The sequence below is a fragment of the Triticum urartu genome, unplaced genomic scaffold (assembly GCF_003073215.2).
Source record: "Triticum urartu cultivar G1812 unplaced genomic scaffold, Tu2.1 TuUngrouped_contig_8823, whole genome shotgun sequence".
Lineage (NCBI taxonomy): Eukaryota > Viridiplantae > Streptophyta > Magnoliopsida > Poales > Poaceae > Triticum > Triticum urartu.
The window spans coordinates 5,633-9,120 of NW_024119809.1; the positions used below are offsets into that span (position 1 = coordinate 5,633).

Below are 3,488 nucleotides of genomic sequence, written 5' to 3' on the forward strand. Positions count from 1 at the left end.
GCGATGCAAAAATGGATGGCAAGATAAGGGGGTGTACGGAAGCCTATGCTTTCTCAAATCTTAACACTGAGGGGGTGTACCCGGATATATGTGCGTGCATGAAAAAAACATTGTGGACATTCTTACTCATGTTTTTGCAGGTGCATTTGTAGTCATATTGCTGTCTATGCAAAATGAGCATCTAACGTAACAGCAGGGCAAACGGTAACTGTGTACCTTCTGAGCATCTAATTAAGCAGTACGAGTTAAAGTTTAGCATCCACTAACACAAAATTTCACACACTTAATACAAATCATAGTATTACAGACACGGGGCAGTTCATCATCACCGACACAATACAACATAATTTTACAACATTCTATAGTTACCGGGTAATATACCATACACACATGTATGTACTACGAGCCACAACTGAGACAGGAAAAACTATGCCAACAACCTTCTCGAAAATGTATACTAACGAATCTCCAAACAAGAAAGGAAAGACAAAAAATCCAAATTAACCCTGTCACGCCATACTTTACTTCCTTCTTTGAAGGAAGGCCAATAAATCAACTCATACACTTACAAATTAGGCTTCATCATGAGAGCTTTTCGTAGTTTCTCGGGCGTATCTTAGCATTCCCAATGGTCAAAATTTGTAGGACTGCAACCTTAAGACCCATGCAAAACACAACAACCTGAAAAATCACAGGAGAATAGTACGATTTAGCCGGTACAACCAATTAATGAGCTAAATCAATGCCCGTTTCAAATGGGAACAAATTATATATGCACTCCCAATATATCTGAGCAGCGGTATATGTAGGTAATGTTTTGGATCTCAAATACATAAGAAGGGACATATATGAACAGTAGTTCTAAATTATGAGCAATATAATCCCTCCGTTTGGGCTTATAAGGCCCTCTCACATTTTAAGTTCAACTTTGACCACCCATTTTGATAAACAAAATATTAGTTATATGGCACTAATAATATAACATCAAATTCACATTTCAAAGTAGTTCCCAGTGGTATAATTTTTATGCCACATAAATCATACTGTATAGTATTGGTCTAGTTTCCGTCAAAGTAATCGAAAATTGGTGTGGCGCTTTATAAATCCAAGTGAAGAGAGCTACGCCGAGCATCATACTAAATCCTGAAACGTAATATAACATATGATACAAAAATGCATACCTCCTCCCGTCCTAATCACTTCGACCATGGACCACGCTTGTTCGACTTAGACATATAATTTATAAGATGGCCAGGCGTCTCCATAACTATACATAAAAGAGTGAATGTTAGAATAAATATATACATACATACATATACGTGTGGGTTTGAGGGACGCGGGGGACTGGTGGAGACATATTTCTCATGGAATTAATGTGCATATATTATATATACTTTGCCAAATAACGTGCACAAAGAGTTAAGCAATTGATGCATACCTAGAAGGCAAGCAACATCAAGGGATGGAGCTTTTAGACTAAACATCTAGTAACTAAAAGAAGTAGAATACCAAAACAAACTGAAAATTTAGAATGTATGTACTCACAGTTGTTCCATCACCATGTTTCCTGAGATTAGAAGGGTTCGCATAATGCTTGGGAGAAACGGAGTGAATATTTTAAAAAGGTACATCTCCAAATCGTGCTCGTCATAATAGATGACAACGCCATCTTGTCGTTTATGCTCCTTCCCATGCACAAGAACATTCCGGATAAACCTGGCAAGCTCGCCCATCGTCCTTCCATAAGATGTGCCAGGCTTGTGATGGTACACGGCCGTGAGAACATCAATGGCTGTGTTGTCCCGCATTTCCGAATTCACGACAGTTCTCCAATCATTGTGATAAGGTCCTGTAATGGCCCCAAGGATTCTATCACGATATGTAGGCCTGCTGCTCAGCGCCTTGGCAAACTTGCTACGACCAGCAGATGACATTATGGCTGGATGGTACCTCAAATATTCCAAAAACCTAGGCTGTGAAACCAAATGCCTGGTGGCTCCTTCTAGGTCGTCTTGGAGCTCGAAAAAGCCAACTGGAAGATCATTATTTGTCCTGTAGAGTGGTATGAGTATCGCAGCAGCTGTGCGTAGGTCATTAAGCATAGCCTGAAGCAGTGCCTCCCCTTCAAGTTTTACTGGATCTTTCAGTATCATAATGAACTTCTTAGACTGCCTGGTCGTAATGATCCGTATGTGCTTATGCTCAAATTCGCCATTCCAGGTTTTATTTCTTGAATGACACTCCGAGACAACAGCCATCAAGGTCTGAATAAGAATTCTTCCTTGAGGTGTTGCAGTTAGAATAGTCATTTTGCATTCAAATATATCCATGGACCTCGTGAGAGGATTATTCTTCAAAAATCCCGTCAGGTTCTGGATACTGCAAACACAGCACACATAAAGAAACACTGTCATGCAAAATAAACAAAAGAGTTAGATATATGCCCGAACGAACCTTTTTGGGCAGCCAATATTATGCAAGCATATCCCTGTAATTATGGGAACTTCTTCCTTTTCAAAATTCGCATCTTCTCGGATCTGTTTAGCAGCATGTAGTAAAGCAAGACTGAATGCATCCTCTTCCGAAGAAACCTCTTCCCAAGAATAGTTAGCACTGAAGCCAAAATAAGCACATATACATGTTGTGAATCAGGCTCAGTGATATATATTCTTAAGTAGAAGTTGAGCAAAGCAAGATGACAACAAATTGGAAACGTAGAAGAAAAGAAAAACAAATACAGAAATGCGACATTAAATATAAAAACATATTGTGAACAATTAAAGGTCACTAGAGTGCTGTAGCGAACAGGCGATGGATCTTAGTCAGCAAATAAACCAATGGAAGGTATATAAATTTAGAATAACTGAAAAAGGTTGATAAGGTCTATGGTGGGCGTTACATTTCCAAGGATTGCAGCGAAGGTCGGCCGGCACCAGAGATGGCGGTGCCATTTGTTCCAGCCACGTTTGTCAGCGACGATGATGGAGGTGTACGGTTGTGCCTGTCTCTTGGCGACGGTATGATATTTGCTCTCACCGCGTCAGCATAGGTTGGAGCTGGAGGCGGTTGGAGTGTGCAGTTGTGCTCGACGTCTGGAACTCTTGTGCTGGCCGCTGGAGGTCGTGGAAACCTAGCAAATTAAACGAAGAAGATACATCACGTCATAAGATATTATAGCTAATTAAGTATGGGATCGATGTGCTCCATCGTATTGCCTCGAGAACATCAAGTAATGCTTAATCGGGAATTCGTGAGACGAACGAAACACGTTCAGTGCGATTGCCGAAAAAGGAAAAGGATAAACAGATGATCCCGGCGAAAAACAGACGTACAGAGTGACTCCAAGATGGCCGAGAATACCTAGCTGCTTGGGGTGCGGGAGCGGAGCCGTGGGAGACGGCGCTAATGCTCATACTCAGCCGATCGAGCTTCCGCCACGAGCGCCTCTGTTTTTTTCCCATAGCGGGCGCGGGCGGCGCCGCCGTTTG

At 41.5% G+C, this 3,488-nt stretch overlaps 1 protein-coding gene across 1 annotated transcript; it reads right to left on the minus strand.

Moving 5' to 3' along the window:
• Positions 1 to 228: 228 nt before the first annotated feature.
• On the minus strand, positions 229 to 3,138 carry LOC125532023. The gene is made up of 5 exons (XM_048696196.1): positions 2,900 to 3,138; positions 2,455 to 2,613; positions 1,546 to 2,379; positions 1,182 to 1,267; positions 229 to 681 (listed from the first exon to the last, which is right to left on the minus strand). The coding sequence occupies exons 3-4, from the start codon at positions 2,328 to 2,330 to the stop codon at positions 1,228 to 1,230; spliced, it is 825 nt and encodes a 274-aa protein (XP_048552153.1). The 5' UTR covers positions 2,331 to 2,379; positions 2,455 to 2,613; positions 2,900 to 3,138; the 3' UTR covers positions 229 to 681; positions 1,182 to 1,227.
• Between the last annotated feature and the right edge of the window lie 350 nt (positions 3,139 to 3,488).